Source organism: Populus trichocarpa, chromosome 17 (assembly GCF_000002775.5).
Source record: "Populus trichocarpa isolate Nisqually-1 chromosome 17, P.trichocarpa_v4.1, whole genome shotgun sequence".
Taxonomy (NCBI): Eukaryota; Viridiplantae; Streptophyta; class Magnoliopsida; order Malpighiales; family Salicaceae; genus Populus; species Populus trichocarpa.
Genome location: NC_037301.2, coordinates 6,030,385 through 6,046,685, shown reverse-complemented (window position 1 = coordinate 6,046,685; position 16,301 = coordinate 6,030,385). Strand labels below are relative to the sequence as shown.

The window sequence follows — 16,301 nt, the reverse complement described above, 5'->3', positions numbered from 1 at the left end:
TCAACATGTGTTTCCATGAAGCTATCTTCAAAAATACTCTATCTCCAAAACAAAATTCAAGGGATCTTCTTCAAATATTAGCATACTTCTTCTATCTATCCTAAGCCACCTTCATTCGATCCTTAATGATCCTCACTTTTTCAGTAGTGATCTGTACTAATTCTGCTCCATACAACTTTTTGTCCCCAACTTCTTCCCAACATAAGGGTGTCCTACACTTCCTGCCATAAAGAGCTTCAAATGGGGTCATTCCAATTATTGTCTGATAACTGTTGTTGTATGTGAATTCTACTAACGACAGGTGCTCCTCCCAGTTTCCATTAAATTCCAAAGCATATGCCCTTAGTAAATCGTCTAGGATCTAAATAACTCTCTCAGATTGGTCATCAGTCTGTGGATGGAAGGCAGTGCTGAGATTCAATTGTGTTCCCAAGGCACATTATATGCTTAGCCAGAGATGTGAAGTAAACCTTGGGTCTCTGTCTGAAACAATTGATACTGGGACTCCATGAAGCCTCACAACTTCATTCACATAAATCTTAGCCAACTTGTCAACTGGATCCGTCATTTTTACTAGTATGAAAAGAGCAGACTTAGTTAGTCGATCCACAATAACCCAAATTGCATAATTTCCTTCTTCCTTCTAGGTAGACCCGACACAAAGTCCATTGTAATCATCTCCCACTTCCACTTAGGGATTGATAATGGTTGCAACAATCCTGCCTGCTTTCGATACTCTACTTTTACTTGTTGGCAAATACCACATGTTGTCACGTAGTCAGTCACTTCTTTTCTCATATTTGGCCACCAATAGTACTATTTCAAATCTTGATACATCTTAGTACTACATGGATGTACAGTGAACTTAGACTCGTGGGCCTCTCGAAGTAACTTCAGTTTAAGGTCTTTGTTGTCAGGTACAAACATGTGTCGTCCAAACATCACTATTCCATTATCTCCCATTTGGAAAAGAGTTTCACCCTTATATTCCAGTTTGATTCTCACTTTTAACACTTCATCATCAAATTGTTGTACCTCTAATATTTGCTCTCGATATCCTAACTTCACCCTTACTTGAGCCATTAAGGATCCTTACGGACTAAAATTTAATATTGCCCTCAATCTCTTTAGCTCAATAATAGTTTTCTTATCCCAAGTTGATGGTCCACCCACAATTGTCTTGTCTTTACGGCTAAGAGCATCCGCGTCTACATTCGCTTTTTCTGGATGGTAATCTATAATGCAGTCGTGGTCTTTAATTAATTCGCTTTCCCTGAATGAGGGCGGCTGGACTAATGGTCACGGTTGCTGTATTGGTGGAGAAAGCCCTATCGTTGCTGAGAGAATGAGCGTTGACCACGATTGGAGCTGCTGTGAGGAGTAGAGCTGGTGTTTTGGGGCTGATTTCGGGCTGAAAAAATGGAGAAAATGGTGGCTATGGAAATCGCGATGGCTGGAAGTGAAGAGGATGAGGATGCTGGCGTGGTGTTTGTATTTGTGATGATGTGTATGGCAATCGGAAAGGAAGGGTTGTGGGGAGGAACTGGATCGGTTTTGTGTCCCAGAATCAGAAAATTAATTAGCCCTGTACATTTATTTAACTTGGAGGAACTCCGCTCAGTCAAGAGATTTCTGATTTTTTTATTCCCCCCTCTTTAATAGTGCAGTAGGATCTGTTTATATAATACAGTAATCCTAAATGATATGGAATTCAAAGTCTTAAACATTCTATCCTTTTCTTTAAATTCAAATTTTGATTAAGTTTAAAATCAAGAAGGATTGACTAAATATTATGTGATTTGTTTCATATTCAAAACAAATATTAATTATTGCCCTTAATTCTTCTATACATTATTGAATTGCATCCTCGATAAAAAAATCAAACCCTCATTTGCTTATTCTAAATTTTAATTCTTTTAAAATTAAATTATAAATTATAACAGAATATTTATTAAAATTCTATATTTAATTTTGCAATTAGACATATATATATATATATATATATATATATATATATATATATATATTAGCATAATCTAGTTGTTTTATAGCTTTTAATGTTCATTTGATAGATGAAACGGTCGACTGATTCAGATTGGTCAAGTCAATCGGTCGACCGGTTCCTGCAGATTTCTAGGTGTTCATCCCGGATGAACAAGTGGTCGATCGGTTCACTTGATATAGCCAAGCGGTTGACCGGTTCAACTTTAAAATTTAAATTTGACAAATTTAAACCTAGTGAATCTTGAGCTGACTTAATGCCATTTCAATCCTATAATGCATGCAATGTGAAGTGTGTGAATTCATTTTAATTTGTGTTATAAAGGTATAAAGATTTATATAATTTACACTAAAATGAATCCTTAATAACTAAGTCTTCACTTGTTTTGTGTCTTGGATTTGTTGATTGATTTCTTCATTTAATTTTTCATGCTTGTTAATGTCATATTCATATAAAACCTGTTTAAACTTATTCTTAACCAAGCATATTATTTGTTTATATTTATTTAATTGTTATCATCAAAATATATAAATATTAATATGTGACCTAAAGGTCAACAATCTTCTATTTTTTTATGATGACAATTAATTGATAAGTATAGATATAAAAAAATATCCCTTTATATTTTGCAATATAGTTCCTCTTGGAGACTTTAACAATTATCAAGAATCTATATGTGTGTGTGTGTGTGTTTGTTTCTCCCCCTAATTGATATAACCAATATGAATTGTTTTATATCTATTCTCTTTTTTCTCTAAATCTTTCTTCTTTGTCATCAACTAAAAGTAATAGGAAAGCATAAAAACATAGGGAAATTGAATATAAAAACATGCCATAGTGTTCAAAATGTAATATACATTGTAATTATGGAAAGAAAATACAAAAACATGAAAAGATAAAATCATGAAAATGGGAAAATGCTTTTGGTACAATCTTTTAGGGTGGTGGATATCGAGAAAGTAGATTTACCATTATGGTTTTTATATCTTATAAGTTGTTGGCCATATGCTCTTGATTAGTTATGATATGCACTTGAGAGTTTCGAAGATAGCTCACATCCGTCTGTTATGCGATCTTTCATCCTAGATCTCTATGAACTAGTACCAACATCTTTAGAGGAGGAAGTTGAAGGTGGTGTCTCAAACATATCAGCAAACTCATTATCACTACTAACATGCAATTCTTCTAAAAAAAAATATACACGTAAAGATAAAACCTCAAATGTCATTAGCTTGAATAAAGCTTAAATTCCTTTTTATTTCGCAAAAGTGATCCTTACCTAAAGGCTTTATAAAAATATCTGCTAGTTGATGTTTTGTGTTTACAAACTCAAGAACAATATCACCATTCATCATGTGATCTCTTAGGAAGTGATGTCTCACTTCAATATGTTTTGTACATGAGTGTTCTATAGGATTCTTAAACAGACTTAGTGCACTAGTGTTATCACATTTAATAGGTATATAATCAAAATTAAGTCCAAAGTTTTTTAAGGTTTGTTTCATCCGTAAATTTTGTGCACAACAACTACCAACTTCTATATATTCTGCTTTAGTTGTTGATAGAGCTACCGAGTTTTGTTTCTTACTTGACCAAGATACTAGTGATGATCCTAGAAAATAACATGTTCCACTAGTAGTTTTTCTATTAACCTTACACTCAGCAAAATTAGCATTCGAATAGCTAATCAAACTCAACTCGCTTCATTTTGAATACCATAACCCTAAGTTAATTATACCATGCAAATATCTAAAAATATGTTTATTAATAGTTATACGAGATTCGTTAGGACATGCTTGAAAACGTGCACATAAACAAATACAAAACATAATATCAGGTCTACTTGCAGCTACATACAAAAGTGAGCCAATCATACCTCAATATTTGATGATGTCTACATTCTTAACATTTTCATCCATATTAAACTTAGTTGATGTTCATATAGGCATGTCGGCTTCTTTGACATGTACCATCCCAAATCTCTTTAGTAAATTCATGATGTACATGTTTTGGTTGATGAAGATGACATCTCTTGTTTGCTGATTTGCAATTCAAGAAAGAAGTTCAATTTTTCTATCATGCTCATTCTGAATTTTTCTTGCATGCATTTTGTAAATTCCTTACAAAGAGTTTTCTTGCATGCATTTAGTACCATCGAATATAATATCATCAACATAGATTTTTACAAGCAAGATATCTTACCTGTTTTGTTTGTGAAAAAAATGGTATTAATTTTGCCAATATTAAAACCATTATCAATAAGAAAAGATTTTAATATATCATACCATGCTCTCGGTGCTTGTAAAGGGTGATTATAGGTTTGAGTCCCATCTTAGTCAATCCACTAGCTAATACACGCAAACACACACACACAATACAATTATGTATGTCCAGTGGCTTAGCACCATGAGGTGTCCATACTTTCAATCTGTAAATCAAGTACAATTTGAATTGGTGGAATTCAAGACAAGATCAATTTCTTAAATGATTTCTTGATGCAAAAGGTTATGATGCATTTGCTAAAGAAATTAATATTTGTTGATGCTATATTTATTGTTATGTTTTTAATATTTGTTCTTGACAATCAAATACAATACATAGTGTAAGTGTATGAATGTTGTTATTTCATCAGTCACTAAATCTGTATGTGGTTATGTTTTTGTATGAAAGATCCAGGAGAGTAGGATAGGTAATTTAATCCAATCCAAAATTATTATATGTATATTATCTCATTTAAAGTATTTTTAATATAGTTATTTTAGTATATAAATAATGAGTAAAACGAGTAAGGTATAAATATTATTAAATTTATTCAGATTTTATTGAAAAGTGTTTGTGTGTGTATATATATATATATTATTTTTTATTAAATAATAAATAATAATTAGATAATAAATATCTAAGACCTTATAAATATATAAATATATAAATTTATATATTAATTGAGATTAAATCTATTTTTTTAAGGAGAATTCTCAAATGCATTCATTCTAATTAAATTCGTTTTAAAGTTGATTCCAAAATTCAAAATCAAGAAGAGAACATTCCCTTTTATCTATCCCGGTATGTAATTAGCTGGAAAGTAAAACTGTAAACTGCAATAATTTTCAGTTACCAAAAATATTTTTATTTTTAGGTCTTGAATGAAAAACATGGGAATGTGTATTTCATAATTAATTAATATTGGATGCAACCTCAACTAACCCAAGCAAAGCAAAGCCAAGCCTCGTCCAGCCCGGCCTTACCCAAGCAATCCTTCTCCAGTTCTGGTCTTGTATTTGGCCGTTTCTCTCATAAACCCTAAGTAAACCCTCAAAAGGCAGGCTTACTTTCATTTTCATTCCATTAATTCAATGGCCTCCTCCTCTTCATCTTGCAGGAAATTTATCTCCAAATCATCTCTATCGTCCATCAAATCATCCATCAGATCATCTAAGGCTCCTAAATCTCCCTCCACCCCCACCAGATCTGCCACCGCTTCTCACTTCCTTCTCCCATCCAAACCACCAACCTCCTCTCGATTCTCCTTTTCCAGGTTAACTCACTCTTACGGATACACGTATATATCTATCACTTTATGTATGTATATATAGGGTGTGTTTTAAATTTATTAACTCATTGATTTTGTGTGTCCGTAGGGCACCATGTGAGTTGGGATGCGTTCAGTCGCTGCTGCCACTACACAGCGCGGTGGCGGCGTCGAGGATGACATCATGCTTAAGTACCACATCCAGGAATTTCCGAGCGCTCTCTCAGGGTACACTCTGCTGCACCTCTCCCGGCCTCTAATACTAGCTTTTATTGTTTCTCTAGTGAGTATTCCCCCCCCCCCCCCCTTTCAGCTGTTGAATTGATTTTTTCTTCTTCATTCTGGAAATGTTTAATTTCTCCTATGATTTCGTGAATGAATAATGAAGCGTTTAATTCAATTCGATTTATCTTTTTGAAATTGGAATTTAAAATTCCAATGGATGTAATACTGAAAATTGCTGAAAAAAGAAGTTTTTGCAGTTAAAGAATTACAAGTTTAGTTTGGGTTTGACGTGGCGAGTTAATGCTTACTTAGTATATAAATTTGATCAAGGTATTAATTAGAAATTGAAGAGTCTAGTGCTAGTGCTAAAATAAAGATTCTTTATCCAGGTTGTATCTTTGCTTGAGCTTATTGGGCTCATTTTTTGTACATTAAGCTGGCATTACGTTGTTAAGACAAATTGAGGGTGTTGAGCGGGATGAGAATTGAGAGTGCTTTAATTGGGTTTAACGCAATCTGACTGGAATATTTGGTTCCTGCAGGCACATAATTCAAAGAAAAAAACCGGGGACTTGTTGTCTGCATCGTTGTCAAGTATGAAACTATGAGTGCTTTTTTAATCATCTTAAAAATATTTGGTTATATCAAAATGGAGGCCTTCGTTCCGTGTTGATGTATGCCCATGTCAATGCTGCTTTCTAAACTTGTTTGGATGATGTTAAACTAGCCCTTAAACGTAACATGCATGGGCTTCTCTTGCGTCAGTGTAACTTAGAAGCAACCAGTGTTCTTCTTGATTTGTTAGAATCCGCTTTCTGTTTTATTGGTAATTTTTTCTGGGATAGTTTGCGATCTTTTCAGCTAAACTCAATTTTTACTTTCTGTACTAAAAGTATTCAATCAGAGGATAACTGGTTTCTACACTCATTTGGTTACCAACCAAAACAATAAACTTTGATGGTTTTCAGAACAATTTAGTCTATCATACAACGCAAAGGTTAGAAGATGTTAGTGAGATCATTTTGTTAATTCTGAAACACATATCACAAAAGACTGTTGTCAATTATGGTAGAGGAATTGACAAGCTAGTGTGTGGTTAAAATGTGAAGCTGGTCAGACGGGTTCAAAAAGGTCAATGAGGCTGTCACTGAGTCCTTTTCTTTTTCCTTTATTACAAGCTTCAACTTTATGCACATCAAGTAATGTATTTGTGAGGAATTTAGAATACCTTGGTAACTTAAATGCTACATTTCCCAGATGGAGTTGATTGTACGTGAGACATGTTTGCTGTTTTTGGAGGTGGGTCTTGTCAATCAACCATACAATCTATGACTTGAAAACAATGTGGAACTTCGTTGGATGATGTTCATGTGACAATTATTAGATTCTATGCTTTCAGTCATTTATAGAAAATTATGAAAGGAAGTTCTATGATCACTATGGAATTCGTGGTTTCATAAATAACACGATATAAAAAGTTTTCTTAGGATTATCACACGCGTTAAGCTTGCAATACAGAAAGAGTTGTTTTGTTAATTTATGTTGATGTCTTGTTCTTTCCTTAAAGAGGGCGCTTGTCTGTTATCTGATCCTGTGTTTGTGGTGTTCATTTCTTTAGAGCTTGGTCTGTAAGTTCCAAGGTGACCTGTTAGGAGAGATCAGAATAATGGGAGGTTTATTTGTGTACATGTCTTTAGTCAGTCAATCAGTTTGTTACACATTACATTGATTTTGTTCATGTAAATATATTTAATTTATTAATAAAGGTTTATTTATTTTTAATATTCATCATATGTTTAATTAATGAATCTAAAGTAAAAATAAAGTTCTTGAAACAAGAATGTTTTGCAAAGGAAATTATGAAGTTGTTATAATTATGAGATTTCTATTAGATCAAAACATTATTTTTAAATATTCATGGTCAATGCTGTATTAGAACTAAACATTAATTAGAGTTGTTGAGGCTAATATATATTATGGTTTTTTTTATATGAAAAGAAGCAATTGTTCTCATAAGTTGAGGTACGGGGGATACCTAGAATTAAAATATATGTGTTTGTTGGATGACATACACAATTATACATTGAATTGACTCACATAAGAATTTCATATGGTGAGTTCACATGTGTATATGAAAAGGCTCACATGACGGTTGTATAAGTGATCCTTAGATTTGAGATCATTAAGTTATCTTATATAGAGAGTTATGTTTTGATCTGCTACGTGTTATCCTAATCAAGGGTAACAAATGAGTAGATATTAGGTTTATATATGAACTATGTAAATATATTTAAGTAATCAATAGAGGATTCATTACACCAGGTGAATTAGAAAAAATACAATACAACTTCGGCAGTGAATCCCAACTTCGTTGCGGGACACCATTCAGCAGCGAATGTTAATTTGCTGCAAACAACTTAATTTTGGCAGCGAATTACACAGACAATACAATTTCAACAACGAATCTCAACTTCGTTGCAGGACACACAATTCGGCAGCGAATGTTAATTCGCTGCAGCCAACTCAATTTCGACAGCGAATTACAAATTCGCCACAGACAATACAACTTCGGCAGCGAATCCCATCTTCGCTGCAGGACACACAATTCAGCAGCGAATGTTAATTCGCTGCAACCAACTCAATTTCGGTAGCGAATTTGAAATTCGCTGCAGAATACACATGCATTTTCAATTCCTACATATAATATATCATAAAATCCCAACAGGGTTACATGGTTTTAACATGAACACACACATGCATTCTCAATGCCAGCACATAGTATATCATCAAATCCCAGCAGAGTTACATGGTTTTAACATGAACACATACATGCACTCTCAATTCCAGCATAATATATATCATCAAATCCCTGTAAGTTTCATGATTTTAACATGAACACATGCATTTTCAATTCCAGCACACATCTGTCATCAAATCCCAGCCAAGTCACATGATTTTAACATGAACACACACATGCATCTTCTTACACAATGCATTTCGGCCAGTCCCATTACTGTGGCTGGCCCTCTACCAAGTTTTATTCTTTCCATTTTATTCATTATCCCTAGTTAGATGCTCTTAAAATTGGTCTCATTTTGTCCTTGTTGCTTGTCCTTTTAGTTGTTTTCAGTTTCCTTTACAATTAGCCTAAGGGGTTTAGGTCAATTTTTGTTAGGGAGCCTTCATCATTTTCAGTTCTGGGTTTGAAGAATAAGGGGGCAAAAGGAGACTACATGACCCATACCTGTCAACTCTAAGTAGGTCTGGATAGTTTGGTAGTATTTCCCCTCCCTCTTTCTCCCGTTTTTTCCCTTCTTCTTCCTCTCTTGGTTCTTTTTTTTTATGTCAGTTTCTTCCCACTCGTTCCAACCCCCTTTCCTTCCCCTTAAGCACTTGCTTAATCTTCATTCACGATCTCAACTCTCTCACATGTTCAAGAGGTATTCTTTGCTGGTTTTGGTTTGAATTTTTGTTGGGAAGGAGGAAAAGAGAGACATGCAGCTGAACATGCAACTGCTGCAGGTAGACTTTGGGAAAAGGAAGGGTCACCTTCTTTCTCTCTCTTTGCATTTATACTTCACAAAAACTGAGGTGGGGTGTTTGGGGTTGGCTTAGAGGTGTTCTTGTCCCTGTTTTGGTCTATCCAAAACTGGTTTTACCCCTCCCTTTTAGCTCCTTAAGACAATATGGTTTGTTTCCTAAACTTTTAATAAGACTCAGTTGCTGCCGATTCAGAAATCGGCAGCGAAAACTGCGTCGCTGCCGATACAGAAATCGGCAGTCAATGACTGTCGCTGCCGATTCAAAAATCGACAGCAAAAAACTTAGCCGATGTCGATTTAGAAATCGGCAGCCAAAAACTTTATCGTTGCCGATTCAGAATTCGGTAGCGATGGTGGAGTTGTTCCGACTTTACTTCTCTATTTTTTTGGGTGTTTACATTCTCCCCTCCTAATATAAATTTCATCATCGAAATTAAATGAACTTGTATTGATAGTGCCTTCAGATTCGCCGAGCAAATACCATAGTAATCGACTCCAGGTCGTGTATCGAGTAATTTTCTACTTGAGTCTTTAAATGTCTTAAAACATAAGCGATCACTCCCCTATTTACATCAATCACACCTAAGTCCTTTCTTCGAGGCATCAATACTAACTACGAAACCTTCGGTATTCGGAACATGCCAATTTTTTTTGTTGTTGTAAAGTTGTCTATCTAGCCTTGTCCTTACTCAACTAATCATGCCTTCCATCATTGTTTTAACTATCTAGACTAAGTGTCCTAGGTTTACATAAGGCAAGGGAACCCTCGTTGGTACGGTAGATGGGTGTGCCTTCGCACTTCCTTGCTGCCCCATCTATGCTATGGGTATTTCCTCCATTAAATTAAGTATTCAGTCTTCACCTACTTTCGTGATTCTTTCCCGCAAGGGTTTAGATGATCTTATTGGGGCAAAAGAAATCGTATCATACAAGGGATCTTTGTCTAGCAAATCTTGGGCATTTTGGTCTCTACTCGTCCTTTCTGTAGAGGGTGGCTCGGTTCGTGTCCCTTGTCGAGTGTTCACCATCCTGGAATAGATCACAACTTTATTCTCTTTGATCATGAGGATCCTAAACAGGTGCTCTAATACCAAATGTAACGACCCAACTTTTTCAAGGCCAAAATCGATGGAATTCTTTTTTTATTGGGTTCGGTTTTAAATGTTTTTCACCATATCATTTTACAGATTTATAATTGCATTTCATTCATTAACAAGTCACAATCCACGTAGGATAATGTCAATCAATGTTCCCATAAAATGGATTCTCAATACACGTGCTCATATTATTATTTTTTCATTCTCATAGGTTTACATTACATCATATTGACATACTCACAAATTCACATTCCTATTCTAGTCTTGCTAACATCACGAGTTCATACAAGAGTGTCAAACAACAAGTTACACAATTAGTACTTTCGTTATCCCGATCTCATGTAATTTCACAACATGACATCCTTATAAAACGAATACCTTATATGTATATTCATACACATCATATCACCTTGTTCGCACATTCACATTTATGTTCCATTTCAATTTTTTGTTACTAGTCTCTACAAAAAGGGTCGAACGACTAATTGAGTGATTAACACGTCCGTTCATATAGAACTCATATCACCCATAACATGCGAATATATAGTTCTTTTCAAAATGTGAGCTGCGAAATGGATTTTCCTACGCAACCATGTTGGTATGATGTCCTTGTTACAGCACAAGATAATTTAGGGTGTCATTAGCTCATCCTGGTCATCCACTTAGGGTGCCAATAGTCGAAGCTAATCATTTATTCATCCCGGACATCGACTTTAGATGCCATTAGCTAATCATTTGTTCATCCCGGTCATCCACTTAGGATGCTATTTGCCGTAGCTAGTCGTTTATTTGTCCCAGTCATCCATTCGGATGCCATTAGCCGAAGCTAATAAATGATTTGTCCTGGTCATCCCTTTGGATGCCGTTAGCCGAAGCTAATCAATGATTTATCCCAGTTATCCATTCGGATGCCATTAGCCGAAGCTAATCATTTATTCATCCTGGACATCCACTTTGGATGCCATTAGTCCTAACCAATCATTTGTTCATCCTGGTCATCCACTTAGGATGCTATTTGCCGTAGCTAGTCGTTTATTTGCCCCGGTCATCCATTCGAATGCCATTAGCTGAAGCTAATAAATGATTTATCCTGGTCATTCATTTGGATGCCATTAGCCGAAGCTAATCATTCATTTGTTCTAGGCATCCAATCCATTCAGATGCCATTTGTCGAAGTTAATCAATCATTTTTTTCCGGTCATCCATTCAGATGCCATTAAACAAAGCTAATCAATGATTTATCCTGGTAATCCATTCGGATGCCATTAGCCGAAGCTAATCATTCATTTGTCCCGGTCATCAATTCGGATGCTATTAGCTGAAGCTAATCAATGGTTTATCCCGGTTATCCATTCGAATGCCATTAGTCAATCATTTGTCCCGGTCATCCCTTTAGATGCCATTAGCCAAAGCTAATCAATGATTTATCCTGGTCATCCATTCAGATGTCATTAGCCAAAACTAATCATTCATTTGACCTCGACATCCGATCCATTCGGATGCCATTAGCCAAAGCTAATCAATTATTTGTCCCGGTCATCCATTTAGATGTCATTAGTCAAAGTTAATCAATGATTTGTCCCCATCATCCCTTCGGATGCCATTAGCCGAAGTTAATCAATCAATTGTCCCGGTCATCCCTTCGGATGCTATTAGCCGAAGCTAATCATCAACCCATCAAACATTCTAGAGGTGGTTTATAAAATCACTATAACATGGTAATATCCCTTGAGTTGCACATTCAAACGATTCATAACAACTTGATATTCACTGCAACATAATAGCAGACCCTTCGTGATGCTCGTACAGACGTTCCATAATAGTTTAACATTCAGTAAACACAATAATAGATCCTTTATAATACACAAACAAACATTCCATAACAATTTAGCATTCAGTATCACAATAGTACACCCTTCGTATTACTCATCCAACCATTCATGACAGTTAATATTCAATACAATACAACAATAGATCCTTCATAATACTCATACAACCATTCATCACAATTGTTGTTACTCATTTTTGAGCCACAAGTGCTGAAGATGGTGTGTACCCTTTTGAACCGAGTGCAGAAGTTTAGCTCATGTTTGCTGGAAGATTGATAAAAGCAGAGAATAAAGAAGTGTTTTTTGAACCCTGTATGAGCTGTTTTCTACCCTCTTTATCCACCCCCTTTGCTGCCAAAATCGTCAGGTTTCTTAGACTAATTAGGAGTCTTCATAATGTTAAATTTGATCATGCTTTATCTGGTCTTTAAGGTTGGATAAATCCCTCAGAATTTGCACTAAAAAAAACTGATTATGCTGATGTCGTAATTTTTTGTGTTCAAACTTAAGCTCTGATTTTGATTTGATTTCGTACAATATCTGACCATTCCAGCTATATTTTGTCACTCATGACGTGAAGAATTGACATGCACCTTTATTGGGTTCTAGGGTTCACTATTCTTATGGCAGACTCTCAGTCAGAATGGGATGTTCGACATTGTCAGTTTCCTGAATCAGATCAAGAAATCCTTTTGACCAACCAGGTTGCGGTTAGATTCTGTTCTTCAAAATGAATTTATCTCACTTTGAACCCTTTATGAAAGTTGTAGACATGTACACGTAGATGAATTTATGTTTTTGAATCTCCTGATTTCGATATCAGAAGCTCAAGATATTTCCATGTGAATATCTAATGAGAAAGTAGAGAATTCTGTCGCGAGAAGGATTCTGACCCGAGTTTTGCATTAAAGACTCTGCTTTCGTCATAATTTTGGTGTTCACTATCCTTAGGTCAGACCCTCAGTAAGATTTTGGATGCTCGACATTGTCAGTTTAGGAAATCCTTTTGACCAACTAGGTTGCGACCCAATTATGCTCTTCAAAACGAATTTATCACACTTTGGATCTTTCATGAAAGTTGTAGTTCTACAACTTTCATGTTAGAGAAAACCGAAGCTAGAACCAGTAGAGAGAGAGAGGGACGAAGACGCGGAAAAAAAAACAAGAGACAGGCGCAAACACAGAACATAAGGAAAAGGGCTGAAACAAACGAACACGGACAAATCAGCCATCACGCCTTCAACGTCGCTGCAACTTCTTCGTTTCCGCCTCCAGGTATGTTCTTCCCAGCTCTTTATGCATTCTTAGTAGCATTGTTACTGTTCAAGTGAAATTTAATTCACTTGAATAGTAACCCGCCAAGGCATGCGTGAGGAAACTCACGCATGCCTTTGTGCCCAACCAGGTCATTGATTTGGGCCATTGACCCGACTAGGCATGCTGGGTTCAGCCCAGCCACATGGGCCGAGCTGAACCCAGCCCCTTAAAAAAAGAGTAAGATCGCTGGTTTTCTCGTGCATTTATTTTGTGGGTTTTTTTGTTTGTATTTTTATGTTGTAAAAATACAAACCTCGTATTTAGAATACCTGGTTTTCAATGCAATGTGGCAAATATATATATATAGAATTGATGACTCAGTTTTCGCTGCCGATTTCTTGATCGGCAGCAACGCAGTTTTCAATGCTGATTTCTTGATCGGCAGCGACGTAGTTTTCGCTGCCGGTTTCTGCAGCGGCAGCGACGCAGTTTTTGTTTTAAAAGAAAAAATTAATTAACTTAAGGAGCTGGGAGGGAGGGGTAAAACCAGTTTTGGATAGACCAAAACAAGGATAAGAACACATCTAAACCAACCCCAAACAACCAACCTCATTTAATGGGGAGTATAAATACAAGGAGGAGAGAGAGGATGACCCTTCCTCTTCCCAAAGTTGTCTCCAGCAGCTGCATGTCGCTCTTCCCTTCCTCTTTCCCAACAGAAACCTAAACCAAACCAGTAGAGAGCGCCTTGTGAACGTGTGAGGGAGAGATGAAACCTTGAGAGAAGATTGGACAGCTGCCTAGAGGGAAAGGAAAAGGGGGCTAGAAAACGTGAGAGGAAAAAAGGAGGAGAACCAACAGGAGAAGAGAAAGAATATTGTCAAACCTTCCTCAAACTTAGTTAGATTCGAAAGGTATGGGTCATGAAACTCCCTTCCTCTTCTCCTTAAGACCCAAAACTAGTTGTGAAGGAAACTGGAATTAACTAAGAGGATAAGGAAACAGAAACGAAATGAGGCCAAATTCCTAGAACATCTAACAAAGAAAAATTAATAAAATGGAAATAACAAATTATGGTAGAGGGCTGGCCTTAACTATAGGGTTGGCCAGCATTCATGTGTGTGTTTTGCTGGAATTTATTGAAAGATTATGTGTTGAAATTGATGGTTTCAATGTGTGTGTCCTCCTGGAAATTGTTGAAAGAGTTATTTATTTTGTTTAAGAAAAAATAGATTTTTGCTTGCGACGGTGCTCTGGTACAGTTACTGTTCAAAACCAAATTCTTGGTGGAATTAGGTGCCGACCTTTCGTTTCTTGAAGCGAAACGACATTCTGAACAAGACTAGTAGCCTTCGGCCTCTAGGGTAGCGGTAGCGGTAGCGGGGGGAGAGAAAAAGAAGAAAGAAAGGCAAAGGGGCTGGCCGGATGGAGAAGCGGGCAAAAAGGAGGGGTGCAACACGAGGACTTCCCAGGAGGTCACCCATCCTAGTACTACTCTCGCCCAAGCACGTTTAACTGCGGAGTTCTGATGGGATCCGGTGCATTAGTGCTGGTATGATCGCACCCGTTGGTCCATGCACGCGCAATTGCTATAAGCGCTTCGAAGGCGCCCGCGAGGAGCGATGGGAGGCTCGAAAGGGCCGCAACCTGCGACCCGACCGGATTCTTACTCGCTTTGATTGTTATTTATTTTGCTTGTAAAAAATAGTTTTTTGCTTGCGGCGGTACTCTACAGTACGGTACAGTTACTGTTCAAAACCAAATTCTTGGTGGAATTAGGTGTCGACCTTTCGTTTCTTGGAGCGAAACGACATTCTGAACAAGACTAGTAGCCTTCGGCCTCGAGCCCCACCCTATCGATGGCGGGGAGGGGGGAGGAAAGGCTGGGCGGATGGAGAAGCAGGCAAAAAGAAGGGAGAGAAAAAGAAGGCTGGCCAAAAGGAGGGGTGCAACACGAGGACTTCCCAGGAGGTCACCCATCTTCTTACTACTCTCGCCCAAGCACGTTTAACTACGGAGTTCTGATGGGATCCAGTGCATTAGTGCTGGTATAATCGCACCCCCTAGTCCATGTACGCGCAATTGCTATAAGCGCTTCGAAGGTGCCCGCGAGGAGAGATGGGAGGCTCGAAAGGGCCGCAACCTGCGATCCGACCGGATTCTTATTCGCTTTGATTGTTATTTTTTTTGCTTGTAAAAAATAGTTTTTTGCTTGCGGCGGTACTCTACAGTACGGTACAGTTACTGTTCAAAACCAAATTCTTGGTGGAATTAGGTGTCGACCTTTCGTTTCTTGAAGCGAAACGACATTCTGAACAAGACTAGTAGCCTTCGGCCTCGAGCCCCACCCTATCGATGGCGGGAAGGGGGGGAGGAAAGGTTGGGCGGATGGAGAAGCAGGCAAAAAGGAGGGAGAGAAAAAGAAGGCTGGCCAAAAGGAGGGGTGCAACACGAGGACTTCCCAGGAGGTCACCCATCTTCTTACTACTCTCGCCCAAGCACGTTTAACTGCGGAGTTCTGATGGGATCCAGTGCATTAGTGCTGGTATAATCGCACCCCTTAGTCCATGTACGCGCAATTGCTATAAGCGCTTCGAAGGTGCCCGCGAGGAGAGATGGGAGGCTCGAAAGGGCCGCAACCTGCGATCCGACCGGATTCTTATTCGCTTTGATTGTTATTTATTTTGCTTGTAAAAAATAGTTTTTTGCTTGCGGCGGTACTCTACAGTACGGTACAGTTACTGTTCAAAACCAAATTCTTGGTGGAATTAGGTGTCGACCTTTTGTTTCTTGAAGCGAAACGACATTCTGAACAAGACT

At 37.3% G+C, this 16,301-nt stretch overlaps 1 protein-coding gene and 3 non-coding genes across 6 annotated transcripts; 1 reads left to right on the top strand and 3 right to left on the bottom strand.

The window, feature by feature from the left end:
• Positions 1-5,199: 5,199 nt before the first annotated feature.
• On the top strand, positions 5,200-6,679 carry LOC18107238 (protein NONRESPONDING TO OXYLIPINS 2, mitochondrial). Of its 3 annotated transcripts, none has more exons than XM_024588659.2 (3): positions 5,200-5,561; positions 5,641-5,759; positions 6,299-6,679. In XM_024588659.2, exons 1-3 carry the CDS (start codon positions 5,356-5,358, stop codon positions 6,304-6,306), a joined length of 333 nt encoding a protein of 110 aa, XP_024444427.1. In that variant the 5' UTR covers positions 5,200-5,355; the 3' UTR covers positions 6,307-6,679. The 3 variants fall into 3 exon arrangements, with proteins under 3 accessions (XP_024444427.1, XP_006373236.1, XP_006373235.1); XM_006373173.3 differs by having other exon boundaries at positions 5,207-5,537; XM_006373174.3 differs by lacking the exon at positions 6,299-6,679 and having other exon boundaries at positions 5,206-5,537; positions 5,641-5,814.
• Positions 6,680-14,928: 8,249 nt separating this feature from the next.
• Positions 14,929-15,047, bottom strand: LOC127904610 (5S ribosomal RNA). The gene has a single exon (XR_008057910.1). It is a non-coding gene; the product is annotated as a 5S ribosomal RNA (ribosomal RNA).
• Positions 15,048-15,424: 377 nt separating this feature from the next.
• On the bottom strand, positions 15,425-15,543 carry LOC127904631 (5S ribosomal RNA). The gene has a single exon (XR_008057931.1). It is a non-coding gene; the product is annotated as a 5S ribosomal RNA (ribosomal RNA).
• A 378-nt stretch (positions 15,544-15,921) lies between these two features.
• On the bottom strand, positions 15,922-16,040 carry LOC127904630 (5S ribosomal RNA). The gene has a single exon (XR_008057930.1). It is a non-coding gene; the product is annotated as a 5S ribosomal RNA (ribosomal RNA).
• Positions 16,041-16,301: the final 261 nt, after the last annotated feature.

Bases quoted from the DNA above. Each gene is read 5' to 3' on its own strand.
- LOC18107238 (XM_024588659.2), top strand. From the start codon at position 5,356: ATGGCCTCCTCCTCTTCATCTTGCAGGAAATTTATCTCCAAATCATCT. The intron at 5,562-5,640 runs GTATATATCTAT...GTGTGTCCGTAG, and splicing joins ACTCACTCTTACGGATACAC to GGCACCATGTGAGTTGGGAT.